Raw genomic sequence first — 22,106 nt, 5'->3', positions numbered from 1 at the left:
TAGAAATGAGGATCTTTCTAACAGAGGCCAGAAAAACAAAGCTTCTGGACTCTTGTCGGATACTTCATTCCGTTCCTCTTCCTTCCATAGCTCAGTGCATGGAAGTGATCGGTTTGATGGTGGCGGCGATGGACATAGTTCCTTTTGCGCGCATTCATCTAAGACCATTACAACTGTGCATGCTCAGTCAGTGGAATGGGGACTATACAGACTTGTCTCCGAAGATACAAGTAAATCAGAGGACCAGAGACTCACTCCGTTGGTGGCTGTCCCTGGACAATCTGTCTCAAGGGATGATGTTCCACAGACCAGAGTGGGTCATTGTCACGACCGACGCCAGTCTGATAGGCTGGGGCGCGGTCTGGGGATCCCTGAAAGCTCAGGGTCTTTGGTCTCGGGAAGAATCTCTTCTACCGATAAATATTCTGGAACTGAGAGCGATATTCAATGCTCTCCAGGCCTGGCCCCAGCTTGCGAGGACCAGGTTCATACGGTTTCAATCAGACAACATGACGACTGTTGCGTACATCAACCATCAGGGGGGAACAAGAAGTTCCCTAGCGATGGAAGAAGTAACCAAAATTATTCTTTGGGCGGAGTCTCACTCCTGCCACCTGTCTGCTATCCACATCCCAGGAGTGGAAAATTGGGAAGCGGATTTTCTGAGTCGGCAGACATTGCATCCGGGGGAGTGGGAACTCCATCCGGAAATCTTTGCCCAAGTCACTCACCTGTGGGGCATTCCAGACATGGATCTGATGGCCTCTCGTCAGAACTTCAAAGTTCCTTGCTACGGGGCCAGATCCAGGGATCCCAAGGCGGCTCTAGTGGATGCACTAGTAGCACCTTGGACCTTCAAACTAGCTTATGTGTTCCCGCCATTTCCTCTCATCCCCAGGCTGATAGCCAGGATCAAGCAGGAGAGGGCGTCGGTGATCTTGATAGCTCCTGCGTGGCCACGCAGGACTTGGTATGCAGATCTGGTGAATATGTCATCGGCTCCACCTTGGAAGCTACCTTTGAGACGAGACCTTCTTGTTCAGGGTCCGTTCGAACATCCGAATCTGGTTTCACTCCAGCTGACTGCTTGGAGATTGAACGCTTGATTTTATCGAAGCGAGGATTCTCAGATTCTGTTATCGATACTCTTGTTCAGGCCAGAAAGCCTGTGACTAGAAAGATTTACCACAAAATTTGGAAAAAATATATCTGTTGGTGTGAATCTAAAGGATTCCCTTGGGACAAGGTTAAGATTCCTAGGATTCTATCCTTCCTTCAAGAAGGATTGGACAAGGGATTATCTGCTAGTTCCCTGAAGGGACAGATTTCTGCCTTGTCGGTATTACTTCACAAAAAGCTGGCAGCTGTGCCAGATGTTCAAGCCTTTGTTCAGGCTCTGGTTAGAATCAAGCCTGTTTACAAACCTTTGACTCCTCCTTGGAGTCTCAATTTAGTTCTTTCAGTTCTTCAGGGGGTTCCGTTTGAACCCTTACATTCCGTTGATATTAAGTTATTATCTTGGAAAGTTTTGTTTTTAGTTGCGATTTCTTCTGCTAGAAGAGTCTCAGAATTATCTGCTCTGCAGTGTTCTCCTCCTTATCTGGTGTTCCATGCAGATAAGGTGGTTTTACGTACTAAACCTGGTTTTCTTCCAAAAGTTGTTTCTAACAAAAACATTAACCAGGAGATTATCGTACCTTCTCTGTGTCCAAAACCAGTTTCAAAGAAGGAACGTTTGTTGCACAATTTGGATGTTGTTCGCGCTCTAAAATTCTATTTAGATGCTACAAAGGATTTTAGACAAACATCTTCCTTGTTTGTTGTTTATTCAGGTAAAAGGAGAGGTCAAAAAGCAACTTCTACCTCTCTCTCTTTTTGGATTAAAAGCATCATCAGATTGGCTTACGAGACTGCCGGACGGCAGCCTCCCGAAAGAATCACAGCTCATTCCACTAGGGCTGTGGCTTCCACATGGGCCTTCAAGAACGAGGCTTCTGTTGATCAGATATGTAGGGCAGCGACTTGGTCTTCACTGCACACTTTTACCAAATTTTACAAGTTTGATACTTTTGCTTCTTCTGAGGCTATTTTTGGGAGAAAGGTTTTGCAAGCCGTGGTGCCTTCCATTTAGGTGACCTGATTTGCTCCCTCCCTTCATCCGTGTCCTAAAGCTTTGGTATTGGTTCCCACAAGTAAGGATGACGCCGTGGACCGGACACACCTATGTTGGAGAAAACAGAATTTATGTTTACCTGATAAATTTCTTTCTCCAACGGTGTGTCCGGTCCACGGCCCGCCCTGGTTTTTTTAATCAGGTCTGATATTTTATTTTCTTTAACTACAGTCACCACGGTACCATATGGTTTCTCCTATGCAAATATTCCTCCTTAACGTCGGTCGAATGACTGGGGTAGGCGGAGCCTAGGAGGGATCATGTGACCAGCTTTGCTGGGCTCTTTGCCATTTCCTGTTGGGGAAGAGAATATCCCACAAGTAAGGATGACGCCGTGGACCGGACACACCGTTGGAGAAAGAAATTTATCAGGTAAACATAAATTCTGTTTTTCTGTGACACTCTAAGCTATGGTTGGGCACTTTTTTAACCCCTTAAGGACCACCGACGTACCCTGTATGTCGCTGGCCTTTTTTTGGGACTTGATTGTTTTATAGCGCGGTCTTGCCACCAGCATTGAGACTGCTCTATTCCACAAAGCCTGCTAGAGGGAGGGCATTAATAGCGTGTTCTTGCTAGACTTGTGCTATTATGTCCTGAAAAACCCTTAACGACCAGTGACATACAGGGTACATTGTGGTCATTAAGGGGTTAATAAAGTTCTAAATATATGTATTCAAACATTTATTTGCCTTGACTCAGGATGTTCAACATTCCTTATTTTCAGACAGTCAGTTTCATATTTGGGATAATGCATTTGAATCAATCATTTTTTCTTACCTTAAAAATTTTACTTTTTTTCCCTGTGGGCTGTTAGGCTCGCGGGGGCTGAAAATGCTTCATTTTATTGCGTCATTTTTGGCGCTGACTTTTTTGGCGTAAAATTTTTTTTCTGTTTCCGGCGTCATGCGTGTCGCCGGAAGTTGCGTCATTTTTGACGTTCTTTTGCGCCAAAAATGTCGGCGTTCCGGACGTGGCGTCATTTTTGGCGCCAAAAGCATTTAGGCGCCAAATAATGTGGGCGTCTTATTTGGCGCTAAAAAAAAATATGGGCGTCGCTTTTGTCTCCACATTATTTAAGTCTAATTTTTCTTTGCTTCTGGTTGCTAGAAGCTTGTTCCTTGGCATTTTTTCCCATTCCTGAAACTGTCATTTAAGGAATTTGATCAATTTTGCTTTATATGTTGTTTTTTCTCTTACATATTGCAAGATGTCTCACGTTGCATCTGAGTCAGAAGATACTTCAGGAAAATCGCTGTCTGGTGCTGGAACTACCAAAGCTAAGTGTATCTGCTGTAAACTTTTGGTAGCTGTTCCTCCAGCTGTTGTTTGTATTAATTGTCATGACAAACTTGTTAATGCAGATAATATTTCCTTTAGTAATGTACCATTACCTGTTGCAGTTCCATCAACATCTAATGTTCAGAGTGTTCCTGATAACATAAGAGATTTTGTTTCTGAATCCATCAAGAAGGCTATGTCTGTTATTCCTCCTTCTAGTAAACATAAAAAATCTTTTAAAACTTCTCTTTATACAGATGAATTTTTAAATGAACATCATCATTCTGATTCTAATGACTCTTCTGGTTCAGAGGATTCTGTCTCAGAGGTTGATGCTGATAAATCTTCATATTTATTTAAAATGGAATTTATTCGTTCTTTACTTAAAGAAGTACTAATTGCTTTAGAAAATGAGGATTCTGGTCCTCTTGATACTAAATCTAAACGTTTAGATAAGGTCTTTAAATCTCCTGTGGTTATTCCAGAAGTTTTTCCTGTTCCTGGTGCTATTTCTGAAGTAATTTCCAGAGAATGGAATAATTTGGGTAATTCATTTACTCCTTCTAAACGTTTTAAGCAATTATATCCTGTGCCGTCTGACAGATTAGAATTTTGGGACAAAATCCCTAAAGTTGATGGGGCTATTTCTACCCTTGCTAAACGTACTACTATTCCTACGTCAGATGGTACTTCGTTTAAGGATCCTTTAGATAGGAAAATTGAATCCTTTCTAAGAAAAGCTTATCTGTGTTCAGGTAATCTTCTTAGACCTGCTATATCATTGGCTGATGTTGCTGCAGCTTCAACTTTTTGGTTGGAAACTTTAGCGCAACAAGTAACAGATCATGATTCTCATAATATTATTATTCTTCTTCAACATGCTAATAATTTTATCTGTGATGCCATTTTTGATATTATCAGAGTTGATGTCAGGTTTATGTCTCTAGCTATTTTAGCTAGAAGAGCTTTATGGCTTAAAACTTGGAATGCTGATATGTCTTCTAAATCAACTCTACTTTCCATTTCTTTCCAGGGTAACACATTATTTGGTTCTCACTTGGATTCTATTATCTCAACTGTTACTGGTGGGAAAGGAACTTTTTTACCACAGGATAAAAAATCTAAGGGTAAAAACAGGGCTAATAATCGTTTTCGTTCCTTTCGTTTCAAAGAACAAAAGCCTGATCCTTCATCCTCAGGAGCAGTTTCAGTTTGGAAACCATCTCCAGTCTGGAATAAATCCATGCCTTCTAGGAAAGCAAAGCCAGCTTCTAAGTCCACATGAAGGTGCGGCCCTCATTCCAGCTCAGCTGGTAGGGGGCAGGTTACGTTTTTTCAAAGAAATTTGGATCAATTCTGTTCACAATCTTTGGATTCAGAACATTGTTTCAGAAGGGTACAGAATTGGTTTCAAGATAAGACCTCCTGCAAAGAGATTTTTTCTTTCCCGTGTCCCAGTAAATCCAGTGAAAGCTCAAGCATTTCTGAAATGTGTTTCAGATCTAGAGTTGGCTGGAGTAATTATGCCAGTTCCAGTTCTGGAACAGGGGCTGGGGTTTTATTCGAATCTCTTCATTGTACCAAAGAAGGAGAATTCCTTCAGACCAGTTCTGGATCTAAAAATATTGAATCGTTATGTAAGGATACCAACGTTCAAAATGGTAACTGTAAGGACTATCTTGCCTTTTGTTCAGCAAGGGCATTATATGTCCACAATAGATTAACAGGATGCATATCTGCATATTCCGATTCATCCAGATCATTATCAGTTCCTGAGATTCTCTTTCCTGGACAAGCATTACCAGTTTGTGGCTCTGCCGTTTGGCCTAGCTACAGCTCCAAGAATTTTTTCAAAGGTTCTCGGTGCCCTTCTGTCTGTAATCAGAGAACAGGGTATTGTGGTATTTCCTTATTTGGACGATATCTTGGTACTTGCTCAGTCTTCACATTTAGCAGAATCTCATACGAATCTACTTGTGTTGTTTCTTCAAGATCATGGTTGGAGGATCAATTCACTAAAAAGTTCATTGATCCCTCAGACAAGGGTAACCTTTCTGGGTTTCCAGATAGATTCAGTGTCCATGACTCTGTCTTTGACAGACAAGAGACGTCTAAAATTGATTTCAGCTTGTCGAAACCTTCAGTCACAATCATTCCCTTCGGTAGCCTTATGCATGGAAATTCTAGGTCTTATGACTGCTGCATCGGACGCGATCCCCTTTGCTCGTTTTCACATGCGACCTCTTCAGCTCTGTATGCTGAATCAATGGTGCAGGGATTACACAAAGATATCTCAATTAATATCTTTAAAACCGATTGTATGACACTCTCTAACGTGGTGGACAGATCACCATCGTTTAATTCAGGGGGCTTCTTTTGTTCTTCCGACCTGGACTGTAATTTCAACAGATGCAAGTCTTACAGGTTGGGGAGCTGTGTGGGGATCTCTGACGGCACAAGGAGTTTGGGAATCTCAGGAGGTGAGATTACCGATCAATATTTTGGAACTCCGTGCAATTTTCAGAGCTCTTCAGTCTTGGCCTCTTCTGAAGAGAGAATCGTTCATTTGTTTTCAGACAGACAATGTCACAACTGTGGCATACATCAATCATCAAGGAGGGACTCACAGTCCTCTGGCTATGAAAGAAGTATCTCGAATTCTGGTTTGGGCGGAATCCAGCTCCTGTCTAATCTCTGCGGTTCATATCCCAGGTATAGACAATTGGGAAGCGGATTATCTCAGTCGCCAAACGTTGCATCCGGGCGAATGGTCTCTTCCCCCAGAGGTATTTCTTCAGATTGTTCAAATGTGGGAACTTCCAGAAATAGATCTGATGGCGTCTCATCTAAACAAGAAACTTCCCAGGTATCTGTCCAGATCCCGGGATCCTCAGGCGGAGGCAGTGGATGCATTATCACTTCCTTGGAAGTATCATCCTGCCTATATCTTTCCGCCTCTAGTTCTTCTTCCAAGAGTAATCTCCAAGATTCTGAAGGAATGCTCGTTTGTTCTGCTGGTAGCTCCGGCATGGCCTCACAGGTTTTGGTATGTGGATCTTGTCCGGATGGCCTCTTGCCATCCGTGGACTCTTCCGTTAAGACCAGACCTTCTGTCGCAAGGTCCTTTTTTCCATCAGGATCTCAAATCCTTAAATTTAAAGGTATGGAGATTGAACGCTTGATTCTTGGTCAAAGAGGTTTCTCTGACTCTGTGATTAATACTATGTTACAGGCTCATAAATCTGTATCTATAGAGATATATTATAGAGTCTGGAAGACTTATATTTCTTGGTGTCTTTCTCATCATTTTTCTTGGCATTCTTTTAGAATTCCGAGAATTTTACAGTTTCTTCAGGATGGTTTAGATAAAGGTTTGTCCGCAAGTTCTTTGAAAGGACAAATCTCTGCTCTTTCTGTTCTTTTTCACAGAAAGATTGCTAATCTTCCTGATATTCATTGTTTTGTACAAGCTTTGGTTCGTATAAAACCTGTTATTAAGTCAATTTCTCCTCCTTGGAGTTTGAATTTGGTTCTGGGGGCTCTTCAAACTCCTCCTTTTGAACCCATGCATTCATTGGACATTAAATTACTTTCTTGGAAAGTTTTGTTCCTTTTGGCGATCTCTTCTGCCAGAAGAGTCTCTGAATTATCTGCTCTTTCTTGTGAGTCTCCTTTTCTGATTTTTCATCAGGATAAGGCGGTGTTGCGAACTTCTTTTGAATTTTTACCTAAGGTTGTGAATTCCAACAACATTAGTAGAGAAATTGTGGTTCCCTCATTATGTCCTAATCCTAAGAATTCTAAGGAGAAATCGTTGCATTCTTTGGATGTTGTTAGAGCTTTGAAATATTATGTTGAAGCTACTAAGTCTTTCCGAAAGACTTCTAGTCTATTTGTTATCTTTTCCGGTTCTAGAAAAGGCCAGAAAGCTTCTGCCATTTCTTTGGCATCTTGGTTGAAATCTTTAATTCATCATGCCTATGTCAAGTCGGGTAAAACTCCGCCTCAAAGGATTACAGCTCATTCTACTAGGTCAGTTTCTACTTCCTGGGCGTTTAGGAATGAAGCTTCGGTTGATCAGATTTGCAAAGCAGCAACTTGGTCCTCTTTGCATACTTTTACTAAATTCTACCATTTTGATGTATTTTCTTCTTCTGAAGCAGTTTTTGGTAGAAAAGTACTTCAGGCAGCGGTTTCAGTTTGAATCTTCTGTTTATGTTTTTCATTAAACTTTATTTTGGGTGTGTATTATTTTCAGCAGGAATTGGCTGTCTTTATTTTATCCCTCCCTCTCTAGTGACTCTTGCGTGGAAAGATCCACATCTTGGGTAGTCATTATCCCATACGTCACTAGCTCATGGACTCTTGCTAATTACATGAAAGAAAACATAATTTATGTAAGAACTTACCTGATAAATTCATTTCTTTCATATTAGCAAGAGTCCATGAGGCCCACCCTTTTTTGTGGTGGTTATGATTTTTTGTATAAAGCACAATTATTCCAATTCCTTATTTTATATGCTTTCGCACTTTTTTCTTATCACCCCACTTCTTGGCTACTCGTTAAACTGATTTGTGGGTGTGGTGAGGGGTGTATTTGTAGGCATTTTGAGGTTTGGGAAATTTTGCCCCTCCTGGTAGGAATGTATATCCCATACGTCACTAGCTCATGGACTCTTGCTAATATGAAAGAAATGAATTTATCAGGTAAGTTCTTAAATAATTTATGTTGGTTTTTTTTAATGCATGGGGCAATGGGGGACAGATGGCTAGCAACCCGGGACAGACCCCTAAAATCGGGACTGTCCCACGAAAATCGGGACAGTTGGGAGGTATGCATATGATATAATTCATAAGACTATTTTGTATATACAACTGTCTAATTGTACTGTGTTTTTCTGATGAGTAGTGAATTTTATGCAATAAAGAGTTATGATAAATGTAATTTAACATAACCATGGATTAAAATAAAAATGGCTGATTATAAATGAAAATGTTTATAATGTAACGTATAGTAAATACAAAATTCTCTTTTTGTGTTGAACAGGCCTAGCTTCCGTGGAGACATATAGTTATAAAACCAATGAATGGTTTTTTGTAGCCCCCATGAACACTAGAAGAAGCAGTGTTGGAGTAGGTGTGGTGAATGGTAAGAACTGGATATTATCTCATAATATATTAATACACCATTACAGAGTTTCAAGAGACATTTTAAAATTATCATGGGGCTATTTGGCCCCAGCATAACAGTGACTATACAAGTACCATACATATTATTCAAATAAACAACAACAAAAGCTCTCTTTTTGGACAGTAATTTAATACAACATTGGACCTTTTTGATATCTGGAGTCTATGCCCTCTCACAAAGAAGTATTTACATCACTGATTTTTTAAAGTTCTAACTAGAAATAGGTCAAATTTATAATAAACTTACAATGCTGTTTAATAGCTGCCTTCATGCTAATATGAAATAATTTTCCATTCACATAAACTGCTTTCATGTACCCTTTGTCATAAACTTTAAGGGCAAGATTACAAATCAGTTGCGAAAACACCCCGTGCATTATTGCTTTTTCGCATTTGGAGTTACACAGCTATTACAAATTGCAATATAACGTATTTTGTGCTCGTTAAGCCGCATAATCTACGCAGCCAAATCGTGTGTGCATTCATGTATTCCTCATAGAAGTCAATGGAGAAGACAAATAGAAAAAAATATACAAAAACCGTAATATGTTGCGCAAAACCCTTGACGTATTTTCCTTGAAAAGTGTACATGAAAAAACGGATATTTCATATTTACAAAATGTTTTCGTAACATATGTTCTTTTTATTTCTAAATAAATATTTCTCTATATATGTGATGAATTTTGTGCAGATATATCTATTTATAGCGTGATATGTATATGAATATATGTCTAGATATCTCGATATCTACCGGTATATGCGAAGATCGCTTTGAAAATCCCTCTGACATATTGTTTAATGTGCATAAGATTGTAATGTAAAATCTTTTCATTATTTAGTTAAACATATCTCTATACATATAAATCCATGTTTCTCTATGTATGTCAATGTAAAATCCCTTTGTCTGTTTTTTTTTCTTTTCTAACCCTGAGATCTCGTATCTTTGAGCCCTCATGACTTTTGTGTGCAATATTTTTTTTAAATTATTTTTAATAGACAGTGTTAATATGAGTGTAACTGTACTTTTGTAATGTTTTTTTTAAGTCTTTTGTGAAACTTTTATGTTGCGCAAAACTGTTAACTACAGCTTTTCGAGAGTGGAAAGAATTGTTGCGTAAAAGGCGTATGCGGGCAATTCAAAACTTGTAATAGATGCGCAATGGAAATTGATTGCGAAAAGACCACATTGTGGTCTGTACATAAGTCTGTTATAGATATATATATATATATATATATATATATATATATATATATATCACTAATAGTGTAGGCACCAGTTCACAAAACACAAGATCCTGAGTATTTAACAGATGATCAGTATAGGGGTGTCTCTAAATTCTTTATTGTGTACTAACCCAACACCACGTTAAACCTGCAGAAAAAATAAATATATCATTTATGTGGGTCACTCACTGAAATTTGACTTACAATAGGCTAAAAATTGGTTTTGCACTTTGTTATAAAAAAGGCTTAGCAGCGAAAGGGTTAAAATTGATATTAAACTCCTTAGCAACAGCAACATACTCTGTACATTGAGTGTCGCAAGGGGTTTAAAGCCCTCTTATTGCGCGAGTCTTGCAGATAGGTCATAGTAATATTATAGCGCCAAAAGACAACATAAAATACACAAGCTCCTCTAAAATCTCTGAATCAGACTTAGAAATAATAATTATACAACAGAAGAGCGCCAAAAAAGGGCTAAAGTGTAAATAAAGCTAAAAGATGATGATAGTATCCTTAGCCTTAGAATAAACAACAAGTATGGTATTTATTATGTAATAATACAATATCATTAAAAACATTCCATAAAAATGTAAGGACAATCAAAGGGATCCCAATGATTAAAATCAGTATGGTTTTAAAAGTCTATATATGCGAAAAAGATAAGATGGTAAGTCCAAATTCTAGTCCAAAAATGATAAAAAAAGAAAAAATGTAAAAGGTGGGTGGTCCAGGTGAAAAAGTCAAATGTCCATATAGGTCTCATCCTGAAATAGATCTCATGATGAAAAAATAGTATATCTTATAAAAATATATTGCTAGCAAAACAAATACAAATAGAGAGTGTTATAAAAAGTGTGTCCCAAAAGAATATACAGTATATAAAGTGAATTAGGTCCAACTTGAAACTGTATGTATCATCAGTGAAGTTAAAGTGAATGTAAATTTTGATGTTTAAGTGCCCGGTTTTTAAAACTTTGATTAAAAACAGGGGCACTTTAATTCATCAAAATTTACATTTCACTCCTGTTGTGACAAAAAACGTACCTTTTAAACTTCACAGCAGCTGCTGCTTCCTCCGGTCTCACAAGCCATTTCTGATGTCAGAAATGATTGATAGGTCATCCTCCAATCACAGATTCCCCCCCGGGGGATTCAGTGTCTGATTCACTGCTGTGATTGGAGGAAGCCAGATACCTCGTTTTAGACCCAGGAAGAGGCTTTGAAACAGGTGGAGGAAGCTGGAGCTGCTGTGAAGATTAAAAAGTAAGTTTATTTTCACAACAGGAGTGAAATGAAAATATTGATGAATTAAAGTGCCCCTGTTTTTAATCAAAGTTTTAAAAACCGGGCACTTTAGCATCAAAATTTACTTTCACTTTAATATCTATAAAAAATAGAAATAAAACAGATAGGGCTAGATTACAAGTGGGGTTTAAAAATACCTTACTTTTTGTGTATTCTTTTTATTATTATTATTATAATTTATTTGTAGCATGCCAACATATTCTGCAGCGCTATAAACATAGGCGGTGTACAAGGTAACATTTATAGGGATAAAATGAGTAGGGGGCGCTGCCAAGAGTTGCACTGTTGTAGTCAGCTCTTATGAAGGTGACCTGCAAACAGTAGGGCTCTTAGGCATACATGCTAAGGGGGGTTCAAGGGGATAGCAATGGAGGAGAGGAACTGGGATTAGGAAAGGTTAGTGTAGGTTGTATGTATCCCTGAACAGTAGAATCTTTAGGGAGCACTTGAAGCTTTCAAAGCTAGGGAGAGTCTTGTGGAGCAAAACAGAGTTGCACAAGATGGGAGCCAGTCTGGAGAAGTCCTGTAAACGGGAATGTGAGGAAGTAACAAAAGTGGAGGAGGGTAGGAGGTAGTGAACAGAGCGAAGGGGACGGGAGGGAGAGTATCTGGAGACAAGGCCTGAGATATAGGGGGGAGCAGTGCAGTTGAGGGCTTTGTATGTCAGAGTGAGAATTTTTGTGTTTTATTCTGGAGGCAAGAGGAAGCCAGTGAAGGGATTGGCAGAGAGGTGCAGCAGATGAAGAGCGACGTGTAAGGAAGATGAGCCTGACAGAGGCTTTCATTATGGATTGTAAAGGAGCTTGGCGACAGCTAGGGAGATCAGAGAGGACGGAGTTGCAGTAGTCAAGGTGGGAAAGGATGAGAGAGTGGATTAAAATCTTAGTTGTGTCGGGGGGGGGGCGGAGCCAGCTCCGAGTCTGAATGGTTGCACAACCCCATAGCTCCTGCTATCTATTACTTTTTAATAATTATATATTAGACTTTTTAGCTCAGCTGAATTGATCCTCACAGGGTGCCTCATAGCTTATGGTCCTTAACAGAGAAGCCTGAAGACTGTGGGACATAATTATGTAAAACTACCCGGCAAGATCTTGTGGCGCTATTAGCCAGGGCCCCTGAAGGCAGCCATTTTTCAACTCCATGAGGGAACTCACGCACGAGAGAAGGGTAACTGGCAGTACTTCAGTACATTCATTAGCCACGCAATCTGAGCTTTTATACTTAACATATCTGGCAGTGCTGATACTGCACCTTCTTATCGCACGTGAATGGAGCCTTAACACTGCTCTGACTGAACAATGATGGGCCGTGAATGAATAGAGCCGCGACTAATTCTACTGCGCTAGTCCCCCAATTAAGCCGCATCAGCTCAGCAGCCAATCCTGCATAGAGACAAGCGAGCCTCAATGGCGTGAAGATATCCACAAAACCAGCATGACGTCCTGCGGTGAATCTGTATCTACCGCTATATTTGCGGACATCAAAGAACATCTTAGGATTCTAGCTATGGAAGTGGAAACATTCTTTGCCTCTAACTGCAATACCCCTGGGTGGCTGAATATACACCAAAGACCCAGAAGCCTCAAGAGGAGAACTCACTCTTCCAGATGAGCAGCCCTGAGCCTCTTGATACCGGACCTCACATCTCCCACAAAGCCGTCTATACGAGCATGTTAAATCTAGCAGATGTGACCTTTGACACCCACCCGCTTTCGCTTCTAGCCAATATCAAGATTTTAACTGAGAGTGAATCCTACACCCACGAGTTGTCAGTATGGATGTCGGGTAAACCACATTGCAATAGCCTCTTTAACGAACACTCATTACGGCCAGTGACCAGTACAGTCAATAGCAGGTATGATCAGGCAATAAAGAGTCTTGGCATTCTTACGATCAGCAAACTGATTTGCTCCCTAGACCGAAGATATCCTGGAGTATGTGTCATACAGACTGGGGTTGGTTAGGCTGTATATGGTCCATATTGTACAGGACTTTCATTAACAAATATGTAATTTCCATGCCGTTCTCATAATATGACTGACACCACAGCGTATAGTATAATGTCCTCAGAAGTGTCTCTGCACATGACGATGTTTTCCGATTTTCTAGAGACACTTACCGATCTTGCAGGACACTGACTACAGCCATCTAACTGCTAGTTAACTTACTCACTTATTCTGTGAACGCACGGGAACTGCCAGTTATGAGCTGTATGGTGATTATGAGATAGTTCCTGTTATGGTTTTTTTATAGGTTTTTTTTTTATATATAGTTTTGCTCCTACATACTGAAAGCTAGAGGTCCACATTGATAGCTTATCACTATCATTTAATAATATTATTTAACTATGTATAACATGTAGTAGGGTGAGGTATAAACTGGTTATTAATGTTATTGCCTGTAATGTGTCCGTTAACTAGAGCCTCTATACCTCTGGGCTTAGCTCCTTATCTTAATAATCCAGCTCTGTTGCCTATGATACAGTTTGTAAGTTTTATAATATGCAACAGCACCTCAACCTATTGCAGCTTGTTACCATAGCTAGAATTAATGTTATTCGTCACTTGAATATGTTTGCTTTGGGTCTGCAGCTTTCCTTATCTAAGTCAACAGGTTTAGTTAGCATAGCTATCACCCAATCCTATGTATATCTACATTTACCTAGTTCAACGACCCTTTTAGCGACATATCAATGTCTTGATACAGCTTACATGATAGGGTCCCTAATGTCATTTGTCCCAACTCCAGATGAATCTTCCCTCTATTTCTTTGCTACTGACTTCTATAGTTCTTTGGGGACAACTATATCCTATAGTCTAGGGTACAACTGCTCATACAACATTAGCTAAACCTATATATCTTTTCATGATACAGTCACATGCAGTATTCCAGACATATCTTAAGATAATTTCTATATCTCAGGATCACTTCCTAGGATCTACCTAGACGTCCTTACTACTTACAATCAGCCTTTCTTACAGAGCAAGTCTTGAGAGGGCCGAATCTCTATCCGCAGGATTATAGACATTTATTATGTTTGGTCCACATACCCTTCAAGTATTTAGAGACAGTCAAGTTTTGTTATACTATTTTATTACCATTGTTCTGACTGCATATTTTGCTTGAATAACTATATCAAGTGATGTACTTCTCTTATTAACCTATATTAGTTATTGCCCTGATTAGACCTCTAGACTAGGTAACACTCTGAATAGCTCTAGGCTAAACAATAGTCTTTATACCTGACCACAGATATCTACCACTTACCTAAAATCATAGTATATACAAACTGTCTGTTAACAGAAGGTAGGTTGCTTATATTAACTGTTGCTACATAAATCTTTGTCGAATGCCAATGTACCCTATCTCTCTTAGAGCTCTATTTCTCACTCGCAGGTCCTTTTATGTTAGGACATCTTAATGAGAGCTGTTTACCTTGATACCGATGTCTAACCTATTACACCTGCTATTTGTTCAATGTAGATAATATTAGTATGGTATCTAATATACATCCCTCCAGTAAATGTCATATAATCCCTCATCAATAGACAGTCAATCATATATGGGTATATTTAGACTGCGACTGGCTCTTTACTTAACTTTTAGCTTGTAGTATTACATGTTGCTATTTCTAAACCCTGCGACATGTACTTCTCTCTTAGATTATAAAAATTTCTATTTAATAGGGAAACACCTAGGTAGACAAGAGCCCTCCTTAGCCCCATATAGAGTCTCACCTGTATTAGAAGCACATCTCTAGAGTAAACTATGCTGTTTCATGTAATATGTTTATAACAAATAGTGCCTCAAGTCTATACTTATAATATAGATATTATATTATCTATATTATAAGTTTAAAATGATTCAGCAGTCAGTTAGTAGCTCTTTATCATAAGTAATTTCCTCCTATACTAACCCCCCCCTCCTCCCCAAATCAAAAGTGGCTCTGGTCCACTGAGTTTCCCATCCCCCCTTAATCCATTCCACTACCCATTCTAGCATATAGGTACATTCGATATATATTTAACTTTTGGGTTCTCATTCATCAGAGGCGACTAATTCTCTTTAACCTTTGAACCTTTTACACTCTATATATCTCAAACATAGGTTTCCCAAATCTATATACCTATTTTATAATATATCTTACTATACTTTGTAGTGTATGGTTTATAGAAAAAGAGGTCTTTTACACCTTTGCACAGGTTGTTGTTTTTTATATACATACATATATATTTACTTATGTTAACTTTTATTGCGACATTGTATTATGTACTTAACCGGTGCAGATGGACTAGTGTATGTTTCTTTTTCCTTGTACCTCAATAAGAAATAATTTTCAACAAAAAAAAAAAAAATCTTAGTTGTGTCTTGGGTAAGGAAATGTCTAATTTTAGAGATGTTATTAAGGTGGAAGTGGCAGGATTTAGCCAAGGACTGAATGTGCGGAGTGAAAGAAAGATCTGAGTTAAATGTAACCTCAAGACATCGGGCATGCGGGGTAGGGGTAATGATGGCGTTGTCGACAGTTATAGAGAGATGCGAGGTGAAGAATTTGGAAGAAAGTGGGAAACATAAGAAACTCAGTTTTGGAGAGATTTAGCTTGAGGTAGTGAGAGGACATCCAGGAAGAGATGTGAGAAAGACAGTTGTTACACGGGTTAGCAAGGAAGGCGATAGGTCTGGTGCAGAGAGGTAGATTTGTGTGTCATTGGCATACAAATGATATTGAAACCCATGGGACTTTATTGAGGAACCTAATGATGACGTGTAGATTGAGAAGAGAAGGGGACCGAGGACAAAGCCTTGCGGTACCCCAACAGAAAGTGGAAACGAGGCAGAGGAAGCCCCAGAGAAGGCTACACTAAAGGTACGGTTAGACAGGTAGGAAGAGAACCACGAGAGGGCTGTGTCACAAATGCAGAAGGATCGGATGGTTTGGAGCAAAAGAGGGTGGTCAACAGTATCAAAGGCTGCAGACAGATCAAGGAGGATAAGCAGAGAGAAGTGGCCTTTGGATTTTGCTGCTAGTAGGCCATAGGTAAACTTAACGATTGCTGCCTCTGGAGTGATGGGTACGAAATACAGAATGCAGTGGGCCAAGGAGGGAGTTTAATGTAAGGAAATGGTATAGACGTGCATATACTAGCTTTTCAAGAAGCTTTGAGGCAAGAGGGAGTAGGGAAATAGGGCGGTAGTTGGATGGGGAGGTTGGATCGAGAGAAGTTTTTTTTTAAGGATAGGTGTGACCACTGCATGTTTTAGAGATAAGTCAAATATACCGGTGCTGAGGGAGAGGTTGAAAATGATTGTGAGTATAGGGGTAAGGGTAGATGTGAGGGGATTGGGTCGAGGGGACAGGTAGTGAGGTGAGAGTACATTGTAAGTGCAGAAACTTCTTCCTTAGTAACAGGGTGAAAGAGCTAAATGTATGGCTATGTAGGTTGTGAATGATTGCAAGCTTTTAAGAGGGTGGGAGACATCTTTTAGCTACATTTACACTTTAGCGTGAATTAAAGGAACAGTCTACTTGAAAATTATTGTTTAAAAAGATAGATAAATCCCTTTATTAACCATTTCCCAGTATTGTATAACCAACCCTGTTATTTTAATATACATTTTACCTCTATATACACCTGTATCTAAGTTTCTGCTACTTCTCTCAGTACTTTTTACAATTTTGCATTTTAGCCAGTTAGTTCTGGTTCTTGCATAACCATTGTGCTCACTCCTGTGGAGAATGTTAATGTTATCTATATAGCACACATGAATTAAAACTGAGCACTGAGATAAGGGGCGGCATGCAGGGGCTTAGAAACAGGCAAGCTTAGAGGTTATAAAGTGTACTCATATAACAATGTTGGTTATGTTAAGCTGGGGAATCAGTAGTAAAGGCGTTATCTATCTTTATAAAAAAATAAAAAAAATCAAGTAGTTCTTGTTTTCTCCTGGAAAATTGTGCAGATGTATATTCAATCAAGAATACATTTAAATAATAAGGCATTTAGTGATATTCTAAGTTGTATCCTCACACTTTGCTAATGCCTAGATTTCACCTTCTCAAGTATTTACACTTTATTTGCTTGTTCCTTGATATTCAGATTTAGTGAAGTCCAATGTAACACGAGGGCTGAACCTGTTCATATACTGCGTATGTTTTAATACTCCAAGCCACAAGGTTATTTTTTAAAATATGTTTTTATTAGGCAAGCTATATGCGGTTGGTGGTTATGATGGAGCATCACGCCAATGCTTGAGTACTGTAGAAGAGTATAACCCAGAAGAAAATGAGTGGACATATGCAGCTGATATGAGCACCCGGCGTAGTGGAGCAGGTAAAGGACCCACCTTGTCACCTTTTGTAAAACAAAAAAAAAATTAAAGGGACATGGAATTAAAAATGTAACTGGCATGATTCAGATAGGGCATAATATAACACATTTTTTTATTAATATTTTCAAAATAATATATTTTGAAAGATACAATGCAATGGACATCTTTTTACAAGAAGAGCAATATAAAAACACATTATTCTAGTATCATGTTATCATATACGGGTTAAGAACTTTCTTTAGGAAGAGGAAGCAATACAAGCCGATCTATAAAATGGTAAGGTGACTCATAATGGACAAAACAAGAAAGAGGTGTGGTGTAGAAATTACATCTTTGAAGCCTGAAACCAGAGGTCATGCCTCCCCAGGCTCACAATTTAAATCTTATACAATACTGTATATATAGTCCATGAGATACTGAAATACTAGAGGGCTAATCAGGGAGAGAGAAAAGAATGAAGAGAAAAAAAAAAGATTGAAATGGGTTGTGTGAGTTGTCTCTCTCCTCTCCAACAGGTGTCCAATTTATTTCTATCTAATATTTTCTCTTTAACCCCTTAATGACCAAGGACGTACGCCACACGTCCTCAAAAAAAATACAGTTAATGACCGAGGACGTGTGGCGTACGTCCTTGGTCTGGAAAGCAGCTGGAAGCGATCCTGCTCGCTTCCAGCTGCTTTCCGGTTATTGCAGTGATGCCTCGATATCGAGGCATCCTGCAATAACCCCCCTTGGCCATCCGATGCAGAGAGAGCCACTCTGTGGCCCTCTCTGCACCGGACATCGGTGGCCGGTATCGTTGGTGGGTGGGAGCAAGTCTGGGAGGCGGGTGGGCGGTCATCGATGTGCCGAATGGAGGGAAGGGGGGCGGGATCGGGGGCGTAACAGTCGGGAGCGCGCACAGGAGCGCGCGCGTGCACGGGGGGGGGGGGGGGGGGCGCGTGCACGGGGCGGGAGCGGGAGGGAACCGCTACACTGCAGAAAAGTAAAGATGTAAAAAGCAACAAAAAAAAAGTTTTGACATTTCTAAATAAACAGCTAAGGGATCTGGAAGGGGTGGGGGGTTGGTCTTGGGAGGGGGGGGGGAAGCTACACTACAGAAAAGGGAATTTTTTTTTAAAAAAAGGCACATTTTTTACTAAACTGGGTACTGGCAGACAGCTGCCAGTACCCAAGATGGCGCCCATTAAGGCAGAGGGGGAGGGTTAGAGAGCTGTTTAGTGGGGGATCAGTGAGGTTGGGGGCTAAGGGGGGATCCTACACAGCAGCATATGTAAATATGCTAAAAAAACACACAAAAAAAGCCCAAATATAGCTTTTATTTTAGTACTGGCAGAGTTTCTGCCAGTACTTAAGATGGCGGGGACAATTGTGGGGTGGGGGAGGGAAGTGAGCTGTTTGGGAGGGATCAGGGGGTCTCATGTTTCAGGTGGGAGGCTGAGCTCTACACTAAAGCTAAAATTAACCCTGCAAGCTCCCTACAAGCTACATAATTAACCCCTTCACTGCTAGCCATAATACACGTGTGAAATGCAGCAGCATTTGGCGGCCTTCTAATTACCAAAAAGCAACGCCAAAGCCATATATGTCTGCTATTTCTGAACAAAGGGGATCCCAGAGAAGCATTTACAACCATTTGTGCCATAATTGTACAAGCTGTTTGTAAATGATTTCAGTGAGAAACCTAAAATTGTGAAAAATTTAACGTTTTTTTTTCATTTGATCGCATTTGCCGGTGAAATGGTGGCATGAAATATACCAAAATTGGCCTAGATCAATACTTGCGGTTGTCTACTACACTACACTAAAGCTAAAATTATACCTAAAAGCTCCCTACATGCTCCATAATTAACCCCTTCACTGCTGGGCATAATACACTTGTAGTGCGCAGTGGCATTTAGCAGCCTTCTAATTACTAAAAAGCAACACCAAAGCCATATATGTCTGCTATTTCTGAACAAAGGGGATCCCAGAGAAGAATTTACAACCATTTAAGCCATAATTGCACAAGCTGTTTGTAAATAATTTCAGTGAGAAACCAAAAGTTTGTGAAAAAATTAGTAAAAAAGTGAACAATTTTTTGTATTTAATCGCATTTGGCGGTGAAATGGTGGCATGAAATATACCAAAATGGGCCTAGATGAATACTTTGGGTTGTCTACTAAAAAAAATATATACATGTCAATGGATATTCAGAGATTCCTGAAAGATATCAGTGTTCTAATGTAACTAGCGCTAATTTTGAAAAATAATGGTTTGGAAATAGCAAAGTGCTACTTGTATTTATGGCCCTATAACTTGCAAAAAAAGCAAAGAAGATGGAAACATTGGGTATTTCTAAACTCAGGACAAAATTTAGAAACTATTTAGCATGGGTGTTTTTTGGTGGTTGTAGATGTGTAATAGATTTTGGGGGTCAAAGTTAGAAAAAGTGTGTTTTTTTCCATTTTTTCCTCATATTTTATAATTTTTTTTATAGTAAATTATAAGATATGATGAAAATAATGGTATCTTTAGAAAGTCCATTTAATGGCGAGAAAAACGGTATATAATATGTGTGGGTACAGTAAATGAGTAAGAGGAAAATTACAGCTAAACACAAACACTGCAGAAATGTAAAAATAGCCTTGGTCCCAAACGGACAGAAAATGGAAAAGTGCTGTGGTCATTAAGGGGTTAAAAAAAAGCAGCAGTCTGACTTGATAAATACTGACTGCAGGTTCTCTTGTGAGAACCTGCAGTTGTAGGGGGGCGAACAGCTTGATAAATCGAGCCCTAAATAGTCTGCAGGTATTCCTGGGGGTGATAAGCAGACAAAGGTTGTTTTTGTTAAACTAATCAGGAAAGGATTAGCAAAAAGTGTGTTTAAAGGACCATTAAACCCTATTGTAATAGAAACTTGTTGTATGGTAAAGATGACATCATGTAAATAAATATGAAAACTGCCATACATTACATGTATATGTTACAAATATAACATATATACAAAGCTGAAGGTGTTTACTGTCCCTTTTCCCGAAATGTTTTATTGTATTAAATGTACTTTTACATTTTTTTTTAAATTTTTTTACATTTTACTTTACAACGCCAGTTTTTATTTGAAGTGAGCGATCACATATACGGTGCCGCATATAAATGCGGCGCGTATATTTCACCCGTTACCCGCAGTTTTACTCCCATAAACGAACATAGAACCGGTGTCGCAATTCGGTATCACATATTCAGTGCAAGACATTTTACTCCATTTTCACCTCGCCTCACATAGGCAGGCACAGCAAGCCTTGCACTGAGTATATGAGCACCGTAACTCCCTGAAAGTATTAACTAACACCTAACGCATGCCCAATATGTACCTGTCAACCGCAATCCCCCCACCGCAATAACTAATAAAATCTATTAACCCCTAATCCGCCAACCCCCACATCACAAGTACCAAATAAAGTTATTAACCCCTAATCTGCCATCCCCCCACAATGCAATAAACCTAATTAAACTATTAACCCCTTAAACGCCACCCCCCACAATGCAATAAACCTAATTAACCCCTAAACCTCCATCCCCCAAAACGCAAATAACTGATCTAACCAAACACCCCCTAAATTAACCCTAATTGCATAAAATAAAAAAATACTAAGTTAAAATAAAAATAAAAATCCTAACATTAATAAAAAAAAAAAAAAAAAACTAAGATTCAATTAAAATTAAATTCTAATATTACCAAAAATAAGTCTAAAATTACAGAAAAAAAACAAATTTATCAAAAATAAAAAATTTAAACCTAATCTAATACACCTATAAAAATACCCCCCCCCCAAATAAAAACACCCCCTAATCTAACACTAAACTTCCAATAGCCCTTAAAAGGGCCTTTTGTAGGGCATTGTCCTAAAGCGATCAGCTCTTTTACCTAAAAATACAAATTAACCCCTAACAGTAAACCCCTTTAAAAGGGCAATCGGCTCTTTTGCAGCCCATTAAAATAAAAAATCCCTAATCTAGAAAAAAAAAACACCCCCCAAAAAAACTCTGCAAATAGGTACTCACCATTCCTGAAGTCCGGCGGTGAAGGTCTTCTTCCAGGCAGCGACATCTTCATCCAGCGCGGGGACCTCTTCTATCTTCATCTGGAGCAGAGGTGGCCGCGCAGCACGAATGGCGGCCGCAGAGACACCCAGCGCGGAGGATCCTCTTCATGCGATTGCTGCCGCACACTGAAGCTTGAATGCAAGGTACCCGTTTTATATTTGGGGTACCTTGCATTCCTATTCGCTGATATTTTCAAATCAGTCAATAGGATGGGAGTTTACTGAAATCCTATTGGCTGTTTAAATCGGCCAATAAGATTTCAGTAGCTCTCATCCTATTGGCTGATTTGAATTTTTCAGCCAATAGGAATGCAAGGTACCCCAAATATAAAACGCGTACCTTGCATTCAAGCTTCACTGTGTGGCGGCGATCGAATGAAGAGGATCCTTCATAACATATTCATAACATATTGTTACATAGGTATTATGATATGTACTATATGAAAGTTGCTACATAAACCTGTAATAATTATGTCACATAGAAAAATATGTTGTTACAGACCTAAGTCAGGGCC

At 39.4% G+C, this 22,106-nt stretch overlaps 1 protein-coding gene across 1 annotated transcript in view; it reads left to right on the top strand.

Moving 5' to 3' along the window:
* KLHL3 (kelch like family member 3) overlaps positions 1–22,106 on the top strand; it is a 277,645-nt gene that overhangs the window by 177,545 nt on the left and 77,994 nt on the right. Inside the window, exons 11-12 of the mRNA XM_053719291.1 lie at positions 8,502–8,603; positions 17,380–17,508. Coding sequence (XP_053575266.1) covers positions 8,502–8,603; positions 17,380–17,508 — 231 coding nt within the window. The remainder of the gene's footprint in view (positions 1–8,501; positions 8,604–17,379; positions 17,509–22,106) is intronic.

The sequence above is a fragment of the Bombina bombina genome, chromosome 6 (genome assembly GCF_027579735.1).
Source record: "Bombina bombina isolate aBomBom1 chromosome 6, aBomBom1.pri, whole genome shotgun sequence".
Lineage (NCBI taxonomy): Eukaryota > Metazoa > Chordata > Amphibia > Anura > Bombinatoridae > Bombina > Bombina bombina.
Note: the sequence above shows the minus strand (reverse complement) of the source record. Positions and strands in the feature narration are given on the sequence as shown.